We start from the raw sequence: 16,138 nt of genomic DNA, 5'->3' as shown, positions 1-16,138 counted from the left end.
AACTATTGTTGTCATAATCATTCCTGTAGTTTCTAAGTCCTTGGTCAATCTGGTTATGCCTTTGGCCTGAACTGGGAGGTGTGGCCTGTTCCTCCCTGGGCCATAGCATGGAAAGGCATCTCCCTGCTGCATGGCTCTTGGGCTCTTCTGGCACTGCTGCTTCCTCTGGTTTTCCCTACGGTTTTCTCCCAGAAGGGGAAAGTCTGAATAAACCTAGAAGTTTTTATTGAGCAAGCTCTGTGCTGACTGCAGTGGGAGATTCGTCCTTACTCCAAGTTCAGGCCATTTAATGTGTTCCCCAGTCCTTCCAAGCCATAACAGAGGAAATAAACGAAGGCACCAGCTCTGGACAGCCTTATATTGGGCTGGGTCAGTAGATGAAAACAGCAAAGTAGCTGAGCAGACCTGAGATGGTTTTGAAGACTGACTCATCACCCTACCAGGCACATTGCTACCACTGATCTCCTTGCTCAGGCATTTTTCCTTTCCCACAGATCCAGCACACCTGCTCTTGATACAGCAGAGGAGTGTAAAATCTTGCCAAAGCCAAAGCCGAGGCTTTCTGTCCCGCTGCCTGCATCACACAAGGTAGTATAGGCACAGCCTCTGTGCTTTGTTTCCTTATTCCTTGGACCTTCACACACTCTGTACCCACTGGCAGGGGCACCACAGACTGCATGCCCTAGTGTCTGTGCTCAAAAAAAATAAATTTTTCCACTCTTGCCAGTTTATATACACTGATAGCGTTTGTTTTCCATCCAGAGATCCAGTATGCATGATGTCTCTTCCTCAGAGAGTGACACTGGAACAAGTCCGTTTGTGGCTACAACAAACAGCTTGCATTTGTCTAGAAAAGGTGAGGGTTTTGTTCAATGAGCCATTGGTGTTTTTGTTATTCAACATCAAATACCAAGAGACAAGATGCTTTTTCATGTGTGTACAAATGAATAACAAAGAATATTTCTTACCATGGCATGTAAGAATGGGCTGCCAACATTTGTATGAATTATGCCCAAGGCAGCAGGGACCAAGCAAAAAAATAATCCAATGACTAAAACTTCTCCTGGCTCTTAGTACGTTTTAAACTGAGTGCTTGGCTCACAACTTCTTAATCCACAGATCCGAATTACCTTCTCTTTCCTGCCTTGAATGTATAGTGTATTTTTGGTACATAGCAAATAGCCAGTAGGAAAGCTGTCAAACTGAAAGCAAAGCTGCAAACAAATCCCTAACTCACAGCAGCAATTTAGAGCTCAGTGGATTTTTCCATGTCCTGTTGCGGCGAGAAGAGCTGGGGTTTTCAGGGCTTTCTTTCAGATGGAAGGGGGCTTACTAGAGTCTCAAAATGGGGAAGAATTAGGAACATATTAATGGTTTCTGGAAACTCCCCCTGACTTCTCTTTGAGAAGCTGCAGCCCAGACCTGGGGAAATACAGTGTGATGTGGTGGGACAGGCTGTGAGCATTTGTTGTTGTTGTAGGTCATGGAGTATCTCCATTGCCCAGCAAGCTTGCAGAGGATGCAATGCCTCAGCCCAGCAGTGCGGCTAGAGGAGAAGCTGTTGATGGGACCGCTAGCACCACAGTGGGGCCAAAAACTCCACCCGAAGAAACTTATGCTCCCAGCAAGATACCGGTTAAGAGGAAACCAAGCAGAACTTTCCCCAGATCCGAGCAGCTTGGGAATCACGTGGGGCTGGCAGAGAACGGCCTCGCAAAGAGGGAGCTGCTGGCAAGCCCCAGAGCACTGACCGCAGAGGCGGAGAGCGGCCAGGCTGTGAAGCAAGGTGTGAACTATACGATCTCATCAATGAGTAACAAAGAGGAGGATATCGGCCTTGATCGTGAACACTTCAAGAACTTGAAGAACTTCTGGGAGAAGGGGGCAGACTCTGTGATGGCAGCAAATGTGCCGGAGGACCCAAGCTGGGTGGAGGCAGACGGTAGGCAGTTCAAGCTGTGCCGCTCACTCTCCGTGCAGTCTGGGCAAGGCCAGAACAGCGAAGAAAAACCTGGTGCCTTCACCAAGACAAGAACCCCCTACAAAAGGACAATAACCTTGTCTTCTAGTGAGGAAGAACCAAGCTATGTAGCCCCTGCAAGGAAGGGTTCGCTTTCCGTCATTCCTAGGTCCACATACGCCAAGAGCAAAGGAGGCCTGGTTACAAGAAATGACTCGCTGAGTGAAAGCAATGGGAAGCCACCAGTGCCAGAGGAAGAGAAGGTGGCACAGCGCTGCTCCAAAAAATCCAGATTGCCTGTGCGAGCGCCTGCCGTCAAAATTGAGTCGCCTACCAAAGAAGTGTCTGGCAGCACGTTTGAGCCAGAGATGCCCACAGACGAGTTGATCATGGCAGAAGAGCGCAAGCACGCAGCAAAATCCCTGGCGAGCAGGGTGCAGATACTGATCGAGCCTGCGCTTACAGATGGTGAAAGTGAAGATGAGAAAGAGGAAAGATCTGATTTGGGCACTCATGACAACATGGAAATAAATAGAGAGCTACCTGAGGAAAAAACCTGTGAGTCTTCAGACAAGCCAACAGCCAGTGAACCAGCCGGAGAGAGAGAAGCCGTTCAGGGAACAGACTCGGCTGTTTACTCAGGTACTAAGGGCTATAACTGCACCCTGTGAAATCCCAATAGGGAGTCATCCCTAAGCCTGTTTTCTTCCCTAGCCCTTCTACATTTTGCACATTTTCTTCATTTGTCCATTTATCCTATGTTGCAATTGTGCAGAGTTAACTTCTGTGGAATATGTTTTGCAAACAGCTCTGGAAACAAATCTCGTGTAGCGCGGTGCGAGTGTAAAAGGGGGCAGTGCTGTGTTCCCTTGTCTTCCCCCTGCTACCAGCCCTCAGCCTTACCGGCGAGCACCTCAGCTCAGGACAGCCCTCTGTTTCTTTAGTGCCACCTTCAACAGGTCACGGGAACTTATTTTATTTCACTCACTGGGAAAACTGTACTTTCTTCAAATGCGGGGCTGGAGGAATTCTTTGTGCTGGTAGAGATAAATCTGACACAAATAGAAGAAATAAAATGTGAAGCAAAATGTTTAATAAATACTTGAACTGCTAAGCTACCTTGATACAGCAGTGTTTAAATGACATTTTGGGTCTTTTGGGAATCCACAAGCAAATTTGGGTATTAAACTGCAAGTGGACCGAACATGGAGTCTGATCTTTCTGGGTTCTGATACCATGTTCCCAACTGTGATGGTGTCAGTAGTATCACCACTTCATTGGTCTCTCTCTGGGTTTGACAGGCTCTTGTAGTGAATGTTAATATGAGCAGAAGTTATTGCGAATTGCAATTCATTTTACATGTGGGCTCTGATTGCCCACAGCTCTGCCATCTACCAAGCAAAGACCTAGGAAGAGAGAGCTCGCTATCCTCTTTTTCCAGATTTCTTGTCCTGATGTACCTGGATAAGACCTATTTGAGAGGATTTTCCATAGACTCATCTAATTTTGATTTTTTGACTCTGTCATTTCTTGGCTTATTTCCTACCTCTTACAACATTTCCATGAAAACCCTGAGTTGCACTTCAGGTAAACATAAACGTTTCATTTCTGTACCAGAGCATTCTTACATTTCTCAGGTTTTTTTGCCTTATTTTTACATTAATTTCAGGATGCTATTTCAAGATGGCTGCGTTGCACGGGAAGCTCTTTGCAAGTGCTGGTTTGTTTTAGGGCCTGGGTTAATCCAGTGTTTACATTTCCCATCATAGTGTGAAGAGTTTTTCTCAGGGAGAGACATGAAAGCGCCCTGATGATTTGAAAACAGCCCTGTGCAATGTAACTGGGGTGTGCTCTAAGCAGAGTGAACAAGCCAGGGGAGGCACAAACACACATGTGCTTGTTGACACACTGCCCATTCGTGTTTATTTATTTACCATGTTGATTTGGCTTTTCATGTGTTCCAGAGGAAGATGGGGATCATTCTCCTGCTGCTCAGGCATTGGCCCGAGCAAATAGCATTAATCTTGCAAAGAGCATGGTGAACATTTACACAACCACAGAGAGTGAGTAACATCTTTCTTTCTCCTTTTTGGTTTACATTCCCTGAAGGTAATATATTATACCCGAGTTCTGCATCCCTGGTGCTTCTGTGCATGTACCAGGCAAGGAAAATGACATATTGTTTCATCATAAAATTAGAGAGCTTACAGTGCCTAAAATTAAATTCAGAGCCAGGAAATTGCAGCTAGATTGATGGTATGTTACTCAGTGTCTTCAGCAAAAAACACAAGGGCTTCAAAGGGTAGGCAAGAGGCTTGTGTCTTTCTCTCCTCTTCCGCCACCGAGTCCTGCGGGAGCTGCATGGCAGCCTGTGCAGTGGATTAATCAGTGGTGCCAGACCTTGCGTCCACCGTGTGAGTCGTGCCATCCCATGTTCCCAGCCTGGACCTCTCACCTCACCCAGAGCAGACCCCCTTTGCTGGACTGATCTCCCCAGCTACCAGCTGGGACGTGCTTTATGGTGGCACTTTCTCCCTGGGAAACCAAACTAAAGAGAAGGCAACCAAGGAAGTAGCAGCAAAGTTGAAGAAGCCTATGGCACAGAAACCTGTCTGTGCCACCAAGAGGCCCAAGAAAGCTGCAGCCAAGGAAGGAGACCTGAAGGAAAGCAGCAGCAGCCTCTGTGGCCAAGAAAGCCAATAAAAGTCCCCAAAGGTGAAAACTGTCAGGCCCAAGAAGACAGCTAAGAGCTTGCGTAAAGCGAAGTGGTAAGGCCAAGGCTGACAGCAGTGAGGTGGGAAGGCCGGGAAGGCAATGCCCAAGGAAGGGTAAACCTGCTTAGAGGACACGATCAAACCCATTTAAGTAAACCCAACCCCTGGTTATGGGAGGGAGGAGAGTCCCCTTCGGGGCTGTGTCGAAGGCAGGCTGCGGGAGGGAAGTGCTGTGGCATCCTGTGACTGCCCACCCCCTCCGGTACCCTCATGCATGCCCCATCATACGGTGCAGCAACGTATGTCACACAGCACGGTGGCTCGAAGCGTCAGGTCCCACATGCATTGCCATTCAGTGACGTGGTCTTCACACCGACAACCAAGGTTTTAGCCCCCCACTATTAAAGCTTATTTAGAGCCACAAAGCTCATCCTCAGAAACCCTCCTCTACAGAGTTACACACACTTGTTTGCAGTATAACAAATAGTCTGTGGAAAGGGGTGGATTTAATGCTTTGTTCATGTTTGGAAATAAAATCAGTAAATATCAAATGAATGGTAAATCATATAAAAGGAAAATACCGAAGAAGCTCTTGGGCATTTTGAGCACTGAAGATTGTATCATCATGGCTAACATGCTAAACAAGTGTGTATGTGTGCATGCGTTTGTACACACATAGATATCTTCTAAAAACAAGTTATTCTGGGATAGAAATAGTCATCTTTGAGGGAGTTACTGAGAAATGATAAGATAGAACAAATAGGTTTTATTTAGACATTTAAACAGTCCAGTAACCATCTTTCTAAGTTGATATGAAGCTTTTTGACTTTTTAGATACCAGGCTATTGTTCACCTCTTTGTCTAACGGTATTTGAGAGGTGTATGCAATAGTGAAATTGTAGGTATTAATATTTTACAGCTCTTTTGTACAGGGCAATGTGCTACGAGACGTAAATGTTTGGTTTCTTTGACAAGGAGGCAGATCTCTATGGGTTTAGTCTAAATTAAATCTACACAGAGAAAGCAGTGCAAACAAGATACACATCCTTAGGCTAATAAGTGAATTAAATTAGCCACTAGAGGGAGTTTGCATACTCCCGTACATTGAACGAAAACACATTGGAAACAGCTTTAAGATGTTAGCTAGCAGTTTTTGTCTTGGGGAGGGGCAGCTTCAATGGCAGACGACAGAGGTGGGGCAAGTGGGTGGAACTCCAGTGCCTCCCACAAGCTTTTCCTCCTTCCTTGTGCCCTTAAACAAAAATGTGACTTTCTTCTATTTTCCTCACTGTGACAAGCTGTCTTGATACCTTTTTTGTTTGTACCTGCAGCATACAATAAACCTCATTTGATATCTCATCAGTTTCTTGAACCCGAAAGAGTCAAAGAGCTGAGCAGATCTTCTCCTCTCCTGTTGTCTGAGGTAGGGTAGATGCCAGAAATGGCTGGAATAATGTTCACAGCATCCCCGGAATGGCAGTCGGTTTCATGGGAATGTTTCTCCTGAACACTGACAGTACTTGCTTTAGAGCATGCTGTGATTATGTCATAAATAAATGAGAAAAGCCTTAAGAAAAAAGCCCCCAGTAACCTAGACCAACCCTTCTATCCTGGAGCAGTTTTAGTGTTTCCCTGTCTCAAACCACACTATTCTGTGCCCTTTCCAAGAGCCCAGGCTCTGTTTGGAGGCAGTTAATGATGACGTTTGCTGCTGGTCGGAGGGAATGCCTCTGGGGAGACTCTCTGCGCTCTCCTCCGCTCTCCTAACCTGATCGCTGCTTAACGGGACTCTGCTGAGCTATTGGTTTTTCTCTGTAGTGTTGCAAAGTGCTTGTCCGGCAGAGCTTAAAGATGCTTGTTATTTTCTGAGCAGACTGAATCAGACACGGCTTCAGAAATCAGCTTCCAGTTTAACAAGCACAAAAAGACGCCTAGCATTGGCAGCCACTCGTCTGACATGGCATCTGTCTCTTCGGTAGGTATTTAACGCATACATCTCTGTAGATAGGGTTTCTCAGGCATATGCAGTGACGCTGCATTTAGGCTGATACTGATGATGTGGCCTCTGGAGTATCCTGTTGGTTTCTGCATGGTACATGATTAAAAGAATGCCAATGGTTAATTACTTACTTGTGTTAAAGGAGTGTCTCCAGGTACCATCTCAAAGTAGAGATCTGCTGGGTCATTGTCAGACAAATTCACAGTAAGCGATAGCCCCTGCTCTGAAGTGGGGATGCTCTGAAGCCTGGCAGCATGCGTGCGAGAGGGGGGACCTTTTTCTAGGTGGGGAAGTGAGACACACAGCTATTGAGTGACATGTTTGTGGTCCAGCTCAGAGAGAGCTGGGTTGGCAGACAGGCACCCTCGGCAAGCTCATCCTTCACTTTATCAGCAAATTTGAGTTGGACAGCAAAAGCGTGATTTGGAGCTTCAACTTCTAAGGAAAGCTGAAACGAACTGTATTTAGTTGAGGACTTTTAAAAGATTCCTTAGGGATAGTGTTTTGTGGGGGGCTGCTTAGAAGTTCTTGAATTTGCCGTATTGCTGTTATAGGTATCTCCAAGGTGTATATGTGAGATTTAAAGAATATATGTGAAGCAAAGCTGGTAGGAAGATGTCATGAATGTAGATACATATGTTAAAAAACCCCTTGAACTTTAGGGCACACGAATCCTTCTCCTAGTCCGGAGAGTCTGGAAGCCATAAATGAGCCTTTTGTGTCCAAGTCACATAGGTATTCTCGAAAATCTTGCTCAGGATTCTCTGCTGAGGTGAATATCCTGATGGGATGGTAAACGCAGCTCCAGGGACTAAAAAGGAGATGCTTAGCCGGTTCTTGTAGGTTACAATGAAATGACATTCAGAACCAAAGGAAGTAGGGGAAGACAGAGACGAATTGAGTTAATTACTAGGAAAGTTTTTTGACAAATGTTCATGACTATACCACCAGAAAAGTGCCAAAAGCATTAATTATTTGCTTTGTAAACGGCATTAGCCTTTATGTTATCCTGTCAGGAATCATGAGTGATTGGTGCAATAGAAAATTCTCTCATCTTTCTGGAGCTGTGTTTTCTTTCTGCTTCATCACTTTCTACCAGTGAAAGGCAAAGCCTTGAAATTGAAGCCCAAGGCCTATGGGCAAATCCAGTTTGTTCTGGGAAGGCAAGGCACTCTTGGGTGCCTACCTCCCGATTTATACCTGTAGAAACGTCATTTTGCTGTGCCTTTGTGGCAAGTAGATGGACACAGGCTGTCTCTGGCGGGACAGTGGCTCTTCAAGACAGGGGTTTTATCTGTTTCTGTTCTGTACAGCTCCATGCAGATTGTGAACAAGCACCAAGATAGTAATAGTTTTTCCTATTTTTCTAGTCTAATATGGTTCTTGGTAGCCTATTTTAAAAATTGGTTGACAATTGTGCAACTATATCTACCAGAAATAAGAAGTTTATTTACAGACAGTTCAAGTTCAGTTCTCTCAATATATAAGACTGGGTCAGGATAGCAGCTGTTTGTACTGTAAACATAGGGAAAGGGAAGAGACATGTGTCCCGTCCCCTGACCCCCAGTAATACTTGAATCTGTTTTGGGATTTGAAAATCTTCTGCATTTATTGAGCATTCAGGAGAATAGTGTTTCTAAGTCCTGGTCTAGGGTAACACATCCTTTTGAGCACATCCTTATTCGGGTTCCCTGACCCTTGCCTGTTTGAGCACAGCTATGGATATGTACCATTTCTATGTCAAGGACACAAGGACAGAAATCGCTGATTATTTCTCTGGGAGTACACTTCTCAGACTGTCATCTTTGTCCAGAAACCAAGTCAGGAGGGTGCCTGTGTCATTGGCACTGACCTTGCTCTTCCACCTGGCAGGTGAGTGGCAGTGTGCTCAGTGTCTACAGCGGCGATTTTGGGAGTGTGGATGCCCAAGGTACCGTGGAGTTTGCTCTAGACTATGATGAGAAGAACCGGGAGTTCCAGGTTCATGTGTTCCAGTGCAGGGACTTGGCTGTTGTGGATGAGAAGAAAGGCAGATCTGACCCGTGAGTGGCGCTTTGGTGCCTTGTGACTTCTTACATTGATGAATTTTGTGTTCTAGAGGATTATTTTTTTTGTATGTTTTCTCTTTTTAAATGTCACAGTTTCTTTCTTCCTTCGGACTTCTGGTACATGCTTACTGCTGGGACTTTCCTAGCTGATGGTTCTGGAGCCATTGGCATCAGTAAATATGTTGCCACAGACTTAAATTTGAACAGATTGAGAAAGCTTTGATCACTACAAAGACAGTTCCTGTTATCATTGGAACACGTTCTCTCTGCATCCATGTGAACCTTGATCTCCCCATGGTGAATACACTTTGGTAATTACTCTGGTGATGCAGACACATATCTCTATGAAAAGAAAGTCCATGAAGAAGTGCTGTTAGGGGCACAATGGTAGTTGTACAGAGGTTAGTGATCTGTAGTTTGAAAGGAGCTTGGATTTGTACCCTGGGAGAGAGACTTTAAGTCATTCCACCTTTTTCCTCCTCTCTGATTGCACCCTGATTTTGAATGCACAGAGACGCTATAGTTATGGGGATTTCAGAAAACAGATATATGGCCTTGCTGGCTTCCCATATTGCCTAGGCAGCTGCCTGTTCTGAATGTTGGTGGCATCCATCCATCTCCAGTGAGATTTATAACTTCACATGCAAACCAAGCTAATATCCTAGCAGGTCTCTTTATTAGTTTTGCCTTCAAAGAGTGAACTCCAGGCCTTTTGTTCCCATGTCACCATTCACAAGTGTTGCCTGCTTATTAGAGCTTGGTGATACAGAACGATATCCAGCTGGAGTTTGTTTTCTTTTCCAGGTATGTTAAAACTTACCTGCTCCCAGACAAAGCTAGAATGGGAAAGAGGAAAACTTCAGTGAAGAAGAGGACAGTGAATCCCATTTACAATGAGGTGTTACGGGTAAGAACAAAGACATGCTCTGAAAACCTCCGTTGTAGCAGGCACCCATACCAGGTCAGGTCTGGATAGATCCTGCTTTCATGGCCAGGCTTCTTCACCTGCCTCCCGCCAACATTGCACTGCTCTTCCCCCGGGTTTATGAGGACGGAGATGTTAAAGGTTTCTCTGTCCCCATCTGTGTGGCACCCAAGATGTCAAAACACATAGTGATCTCTGGATGAAATAGGGACCTGCAGCCTGTGCTGTGTTCAGCCAGAGCAAGGGGTGTTCTTCATCCCTTCCCCGGCGTGCAGTCACGAGGCATGGGACTTGTAAGAAAGGTCTTTGTTATGTCATCTTACTCATCAAAGCCTAAAGGATTATTTAACGATGCCCAGGCCTGTGCCAATAATTCTTGAAAGACTATTGGTTTTGCCCTGTGATGAATGGAGCACTAGGTTTCCCTGTGCTCAGCAGAAAAGCTTTGTCAGGGTAGTAGTATTGCTGCAGGGCAAAAAAAGAGATGTTCAGAGATGGACCAGTCTGTTAGTGCATGTGTGGAGTGGGTTTGAGCATCTCAGTCAGAGCTTATTCAAGCTTTTGAGTAGTTTATTTCTGATTGTGAAAGAAACAGAAGAAAAATTTGAACAAACTGACTTCTCTTTCTTCCTCTAGTATAAAATAGAGAAAATGGTATTGCTGATCCAAAAATTAAATCTCTCTGTTTGGCACAATGACCCCCTGGGACGTAACAGTTTCTTGGGAGAGATTGAAATAGACTTGGCCAGCTGGGACTGGAGCAACAGGAAACTCAACTGGTACCCACTGAAGCCCCGAGTAAGTGCACCTCAGCTGCAATCCTGCCTCCTAGTCCAACCCTGAAGCCTTTATGGGTAGCAGAAGTCCTTCCTGACTCCTGTCAGGTCTTTGGGTGACGTGGTGGAACAGAACAGCCTGAACTGTACCTAGGGAAGCACAGTAAAACACCCACAAGCCCTGGACACATTAGTGCAGTATTCAGTGCTCTGAACACAGGCCTTCTCGGGTCTTATTTGGTGACTGATCTGTAGGGACACTTTCATAAATGTGATCTGACACTAATCAACAGAAACTCTGGCATGACTTTGCCTCTCTCTCTCTACTCACATAAAGACCATCCCTTAAAAATAGACAGCAGACTACCAGGTGATGCAGTTGAACATGCCTTGAGAGGTAAATATTCAGGTGCCACTGTAAAGCCTGTACAGCTTCCTGCATGCTTCTGGGTTCAGAGGTCTGATTTGAGATCCCTTTTTCAGAAAATAAAGGACATTTGTCTTTCAGAACTAAGATGCTTAGCTATGTCCAGCTGGACATGTCTGCAAGGCCCATGTCCCCTTGCTCTGAATCCTCAGGCTTTTGGTTCTGAGGGACTGAATTTGAGAACAGAGCCACAAAGAAAGGAGCGTCCCTGAGAACGGGCTGCCCTAGCCATGCAAAATCAGGGTTTGTCCATTTGTGCCCCTCCACTGAACTCAAAAGCTGTTTCCCTTGCTATGTTTACACAGACCCTCACTTAGTCAATCATAACTCTTTCTGTTTCAGAGCCTTTCTGCTGTTAATGGTGTGGACCATCGAGGAGTGATGAATTTGTCTATTAAGTATGTCCCTCCAGGAAGCCTAGGTAAAATGTGTTTCGTGCATTAAGAAGTATTCCCCGTACGCAGGCACGCAACTTGCAGTGCCTCATCTGTTTAAGGGCTGGTTAAAGAGTAATCTCATTAGAGCAAGATCTTAGAGATCAGCACAAAGGGACAACCAACAGTGCTTGATAGCACTATCTGCAGCCTACATATGATTTTCACATCTGGATTTATTGGGAGAGTGTTGGGGAGAGAGGAAGGGCTCAAGAACCTCAAACTCATCAGCTGTTATGAGCACTGTGGGGTGCTGTGATGTGGTGGCAGCAACACACAGCCCCCCTTACTGTGGGGCAGGCACAAGGTTGGGTTTGCCCAGTAGTTCCTTCTCCTTCCCTGTTTCAAAGCAACACCAGCACATTATGGGGCTGATAGTAGTGCTGTGGCACCCAGACAGAGGGGTGCCGAGCTCCCGAGGGAGTGATTGCGCAGAGAAGTCATGTTGCTGCTCTGTCAGGTCTCTGGGGAGGAAGCCTGTCATTTTGCTAGCTGTTGTTAAGGACTGGCGCGACAGCTTTTCTCTTCTCCTAAACGGCAGGTCCCAAGAATCCTCCCTCCGGTGAAGTTCACATTTGGGTCAAAGACGTCAAGGACCTGCTGCAGTTGCGTCCTTCTGGAGTTGACTCCTTTGTGAAATGGTAAGTGCGTGAGCATGGTCTAGGCTTTGGTCCTGGGTCTGTGCCTCCACAAAGCAGTATGTTTTCTTCTCTTTTCTCAGGCTCACCTAGCTGTGCCTCCATACACTAAAGCCTTCATGTTGCTTTGGGTTCTGTAGGAGAGAACTGCCCTTGTTATTAATTTGTGGCCAAATTAGGAAAATCCTTGCTGTGATAAAGCTCTTGGTCAATCACTGTCTGTGACTCACTCAGTGATTTGCCTCCGTAACATCTGAGTGAGAGGAATACCTGGGCGCTGCGCCTCAGTCTAGTGTATTCGCGTGAAGTTGTGAATTTTACCTTGATACGGGCTTGCATGCAAAGTTTGGGAATTTGTTAGGGACTTGCCAGAACTGACATACAGACAGATGGATCCTGCTTTCACCTTCTCCAGAATTTAGTATGTGCATGTTTTCTGTAGCCTGCAACATCAAGTCTGCCTGTTAGATGGGAGAGGGTACTGCAAATACTCCCAAACAATTAAAAATCTTTTAAGGGGATTTTAAGATTCTTTTTCAGCGCTTTGAAGTGCTCACGATGTATTTTATATATTTAAAATCCTTACAAAAGTTTTCCTGCAGAATTGTTTGCTGCTCAAGAAGCCTAACTGACCATTTTGAAATGCCCTCTTGGGCATCTGTGTCCTGAAAATAATAAGAAAATAGAAATATGTGAAAGTGGTGTCCATTTTTTAATGTAAAGTGTCAGCTTGCAAAAAAAGTTTTCTAAAAGCAGGAAATTTTAAGCATGTACCCTCCTTTCTGAAAATGTTTGCTTTTAAAAAGAAAAGTTTCATCTGGGAATTAGGAACATTTCACATTAAATCTACAGAGATTTCTTATATTGAGACCCAATTCCTCCTTTCTTCAGAACTGAGGTTTGTTTGGAGGCTTTGTAGGAGCAATTCAAACCTCAGATGATATTCTATACTACATGCTGTATTTTTTCTCCTCTCAAAGCTATGTGCTTCCAGACACCAGTAAGAAGAGTTACCAAAAGACCCGAGTCATAAAAAGAGACACAAACCCTGTTTTCAATCACACTATTGTATATGATGGCTTTCATACAGAGGATCTAAAGGATGCTTGTGTTGAACTGACTGTGTGGGATCATGAAAAACTTACCAACCATTTCCTTGGAGGAATCAGGCTGGGCCTTGGGACAGGTGGGTGATTTCCTTTACATTAAACGACTATTGTTACCATGTTGCTGAGCCACAAGGTACAATGGGAAGTTGCAGAACATTTTCCTGTTGGGGAGAAACCAGGGATGGAGAGTCTAGGTAATCGGTGAGAGTCTTGGTACTTGCGTTGTGTCTGGGATGGAGGGGGCCCGGGTACCATGACAGCAAACATCTACACCCACATTTTCTGCCAACATCGGCTCTGAGGTCTGGCAAAACTCAAGAATGTCCTTGGATCCATCAGAGAGCTTTGCTGGTGCTACAGGAAAACAGACTGTTACACATAAACATTTTGTTGCTGCTCCTCCCAAGGAAGAGTGCTCAAAGGTGAAGACAACTTGAATGCCATGTGGGACAGCACCACCTGGTGACTCTGTCCACATCACCTCCTCCTTAGAAATGCTTTAGTAGCAGGAATAACTAATATTTGAAAAACAGGGCGAGCTACACTAGTTGATCTGAGCCCAATATTATTTTCCTTGGCAGATTATGTTTAGGGTTCCTGCATTTTGTGGCTTTTACATTGACTTCATTCTGAACTCTGCTGTAAAATGGAGGTCATTATCAGAAGAACAGGAGGTGTTTAGGGTGCAGCTTGCTGAGGGAAGTCAGCACCTTTCTTGTTAAGGCACTGCCTGCAACAGTTACATCCCAATGACTATTTTTGCATGGAGTAGAAAGTCTTTGTGTAGCTCTCAATGTTGTAGTTCTCTTGTTCTTTTCAGGTTTGAGCTATGGCATCTCTGTGGACTGGATGGACTCCACACAAGAGGAGGTGGCCTTTTGGCAGGAGATGATGTCGGCTGCCAATGAATGGATTGAGGGATTGCTGCCACTGCGCTCGCTGGCAGGGAGGAAAAAACTGAAGTAACCTACCATTCCTGCCATAGAAGGGCTGAGGGTGTTCATTAGAATTAGGCACCTTCCTGCACCGAGGTGATCGAGGCCATCCACGGGGCTGGCAAGTGTCAGGTTAATAAGGCAACTGATGGACTGCACTTTGGAGATGTTGAATGTTAAGTACTAATTAATTCCCTGACAGAGGACATGGAAGATGCCAAACTGATGCTATACTTGATTTTGACCAAGAAGAAACTTAATTTGCCTTTTTATTTAATCATTTATATTCCCTATCTTTGCATTGCATTAAGCTCTGGGAACAGTGGCAGAAGGAAAAGGAGATATAGATATTTTTATTTTTTTACTGTTTCTTGTGCCATTTTTTTTTGTGCAGAGATGTAGTTGTACTAAAGCAGCAGTGTGGTATTATTTGTATTCCCCTGCAAGTGGTACACTTTGTACTTGATGTAGAATTGCTCTAAGTCACCAGCAGCACAGTCTGAGAATGGGAGCTTTGCGTTTGTCGCTGGTGATAACACGTCTCTAATGTGAGGAAAATTGAGATTCAAGGTGAATCTAAAGAAAGGACTACTTGAAGCAGAAAATGAAGCAACCTGAGGAGGATAACAATGAGGAATTCAATATATTAATTTCTTTCTGCTTTAACATGAAAGAGAGAAGTGATGGTCCTGCAGCTAGTGGGATTTTGCAGCCAGGGGCTGTTTTCCTCGCTTTCCCACAGGCTTCCTCAGTGACCTCAGGCACGTTTCTCTGTGAGAGGACAGTTTCAGTGCAATATAAACTAAAGTGCTTGCCCAAATGGAAAATATGGTTACATTGCTAACGGGCCTAATTGCACCTTTGAAATGCCTTGTGTGCAAAACATTTCAATATGAAATAATGATGTAGGAAACAGTGTCATGTTAGCCTGCCACAGCGGGTCAGGAAAGAGAGGCCAAAACCACACTGGAACGCAAGAAATGTTGGGAACCAGTGGGAGAGGTAAGAATGGAGTGAACGAATGCGAAGGGTAACTGGGGTGGCGTCCTGCCTCTGCATACCCTGCTGCCCGTCTGGTCTTCCTTTCTCCTGATGCCTGTCAGCGCGTTGTCCCTGGCTGGAATTTCTTTTTCGCCAGGAGCTTGCAAGAACTCTGCATCTGACACATTGACTGTGGCGGAGTGGCGGTGTGAATGCATTTTGAAATGGAGCTTTGTAATTTCTATTTTGGATGTACATATTGTCATTAAATAGAATGTTTTTCTTCAGTCATTAACTGGTCTCCTTGTACCTATTTTTAGCAAGACACAAGCAATGAAAAAGCAAGCAAAAGACGTGTTAAATTTTGGCATGTCAAAATGAACCACGTCTGCCCAAGGGCAGGTGAAGTGTCATGGAGAAATATTTTTTGTAGCTATCCTACCCTGGATTTTGCCTCTGTGAATATTTTGATATTCTTCTTTAATGTGTTGACTTTAGTTAACTCCAGCTCAGTGTAAATTTTCAAATTAGCAAAGATGGTTGTAAATAAATGAGTGGAAAAATGTACACTTAAAATGACAAGACTTTTTCATGAAATTAAGACATTTGGGAGATAATCATCAGCTTTCATGGGAAAAAAAATAAAGAAAGAAGATGGCTTTGCAATTGGAAAAAGATAATACTTGAAAACATAACAGTCATAGTACTGAAAACACTGAGAGTCTGTAGAGAAACTGAATTAAATAATGACTATCTAACGAAGGACCATATATATATATAGAGCATGTCAGCCCAAAGGTACTTTGTATGGGCTCCAGCCTGGCATGTTTTGTTCAACAAATTTTGGTCATTTATTGCCTTTGTGGTATAAAATAACAATATTGGGCCTGAGATGCGAGTTTTTAAATTGTCACCTTTACCTGTTTAGGTGCTGAACATGTGAATATTTATGCATACATATAACTTACCTACTGCGAGGAGCCCTGCTCATCAGAGTGGTGGCTTCTTGCAGTGAAATTGCCCGCAGGACTGCAGCTCTCTGCCCAAGCGCTTCCTTACCCCGCAGGGTGCTCCCAGGGGGAATTTCTGCGGTGGCTGTGACAGCGGTTGTTAACGCCCTGCGGGGGCTTCGGCTCGGGCAGGTCCGGATCTCGTCCTGGAGGGTTCAGCTGACTTCTCTCCATCACAAAAA

At 44.8% G+C, this 16,138-nt stretch overlaps 1 protein-coding gene across 4 annotated transcripts in view; it reads left to right on the top strand.

The window, feature by feature from the left end:
• Positions 1-15,520, top strand: part of LOC134521203 (synaptotagmin-like protein 1) — a 36,972-nt gene extending 21,452 nt beyond the window's left edge. For all 4 annotated transcript variants that reach the window (XM_063347399.1, XM_063347400.1, XM_063347396.1 and 1 more), the window contains exons 5-17: positions 495-588; positions 763-856; positions 1,481-2,602; positions 3,925-4,023; positions 6,006-6,097; positions 6,548-6,649; positions 8,546-8,715; positions 9,526-9,628; positions 10,283-10,444; positions 11,192-11,270; positions 11,825-11,924; positions 12,902-13,107; positions 13,851-15,520. In XM_063347399.1, the coding sequence (XP_063203469.1) occupies positions 495-588; positions 763-856; positions 1,481-2,602; positions 3,925-4,023; positions 6,006-6,097; positions 6,548-6,649; positions 8,546-8,715; positions 9,526-9,628; positions 10,283-10,444; positions 11,192-11,270; positions 11,825-11,924; positions 12,902-13,107; positions 13,851-13,996 (2,569 nt within the window). In that variant the 3' untranslated portion in view covers positions 13,997-15,520. The remainder of the gene's footprint in view (positions 1-494; positions 589-762; positions 857-1,480; positions 2,603-3,924; positions 4,024-6,005; positions 6,098-6,547; positions 6,650-8,545; positions 8,716-9,525; positions 9,629-10,282; positions 10,445-11,191; positions 11,271-11,824; positions 11,925-12,901; positions 13,108-13,850) is intronic.
• The last annotated feature ends 618 nt before the right edge of the window (positions 15,521-16,138 follow it).

Source organism: Chroicocephalus ridibundus, chromosome 9, assembly GCF_963924245.1.
Source record: "Chroicocephalus ridibundus chromosome 9, bChrRid1.1, whole genome shotgun sequence".
Lineage (NCBI taxonomy): Eukaryota > Metazoa > Chordata > Aves > Charadriiformes > Laridae > Chroicocephalus > Chroicocephalus ridibundus.
This window is presented reverse-complemented; position numbering and strand designations above follow the sequence as displayed.